General features: G+C 40.5%; 1 protein-coding gene across 1 annotated transcript; it reads right to left on the bottom strand.

Moving 5' to 3' along the window:
• Positions 1 to 205: 205 nt before the first annotated feature.
• On the bottom strand, positions 206 to 1,114 carry LOC129687627 (vomeronasal type-1 receptor 4-like). Its single transcript, XM_055622096.1, has one exon. The coding sequence runs from the start codon at positions 1,112 to 1,114 to the stop codon at positions 206 to 208; it is 909 nt and encodes a 302-aa protein (XP_055478071.1).
• Between the last annotated feature and the right edge of the window lie 363 nt (positions 1,115 to 1,477).

Below are 1,477 nucleotides of genomic sequence, written 5' to 3'. Positions count from 1 at the left end.
ATGTGTTACAGGGTCCTGGGAAAAGTTGGAAGGGCAGGGAATAAGTGTGGATATAAATAAGACACATCGTATACATTTATAGAAATGAAAAAGAATAAAGAATATTAATTTGATAAAAGACTTGTTAATATTTATTACTGATTAGAGTATTATGCCTATTATAATTAATTCAGTTTTCCTGTGTTTGGAATTTTGACTGTGGTTTTCAGCACTTAAAGATTACAGAACAAGGGTCCTTCGGATCTCTAAAAATCAACAGTAAAGGAGAAATGGTGGGGAAGCCTGCAGTAAAAACTTCACCTACATGTCTCAACCAGAGACGAGAATTCACATAAGAAACGTGAAGGTAAATGTAAATACAATCTAGAACATAGAAGCTCACAAACATGGCCACCAGCATCAAGATGGTGTGGGCTGCTCTACTCTCAGGTGCCGCTCTCTGGTCTTCACTGCAGGTGTGAATGTGGTGCAGTTTCTGGTGGTGTCTGTGCAGGAGAATCACCATGGAGACACTGGTCCAGACCATGATGCTGATGAACATGGCATGATGGGCAGACTGCAAGATGATGATGCCTAAACTGAAACCAGATGTAGAGCAGGCCCACTTTCTTTTATAGTCCTTGCTTATGTTCTGCGGACCACTGACTGTCATTGGAACATAGACATTATTTAAAAGACTGAAGAACCAGCAACCATAACATGAAAATTTCAGAACCTTGGGGGCTCTTCCTCTGAGAATCACCCTTCCATACTTACCAGGAACAAGAGTGACATACTGATACGTGCTTAGAACACAGGTGGAGCACAAGTTTGTGCTTCGGACTACCATTCTAGTGTAATACTCCCATTTGCATTTGAGGTCAGTCTGAGGCTTCCTTGGAACAAAAAACATATTGTTTGGAAATGCAGTGATGAGAAGAATCAAGGCATTGGCCACAGCCATGAAGGTGAGAACCACTTGTGTGGGCCTCTGTGGAGAGCCAGTTAAGACAGGAGAGAAATTATGCACAAATAGAAGGATGTTGGCCGCAGTCCCAATCCCAACCAGGCAAAGCAAGAGGATCTGAAGAGCCACTTCCTCGGTAGTTGCCAGGGCATCATTCTGAGGAAACATGGAGAAGGCTTCAGTGGACACTGCAGTGATGATCAAATGGGACAGCACTCCAATGGATACTCAAATGTCTGAGCTTATAAATTGATTTAAAGGATTTTATTCTTCTGAGATATTAAATCAGATGCTGTATCATAGGCACTTAACCAAGCAAACACTACATGGATATTAACACAGAATATGGTTTATACTTCCTATATAACCTCTAACTTCAAAATGTGACTGTTAGAAATAAATGTTGGCCAGCAACAACCTGACATGCTTTTGAACATAACATGTGCTTTAATGGACAGTGACTTGTTCCACCATTATAGTTTATTTCCATGCTACTTTTTATGTTATAATAGTATGTTAAGGAAACGCAAG

The sequence above is a fragment of the Psammomys obesus genome, unplaced genomic scaffold, assembly GCF_907164565.1.
Source record: "Psammomys obesus unplaced genomic scaffold, mPsaObe1.curated_primary_1811, whole genome shotgun sequence".
NCBI lineage: Eukaryota > Metazoa > Chordata > Mammalia > Rodentia > Muridae > Psammomys > Psammomys obesus.
This window is presented reverse-complemented; position numbering and strand designations above follow the sequence as displayed.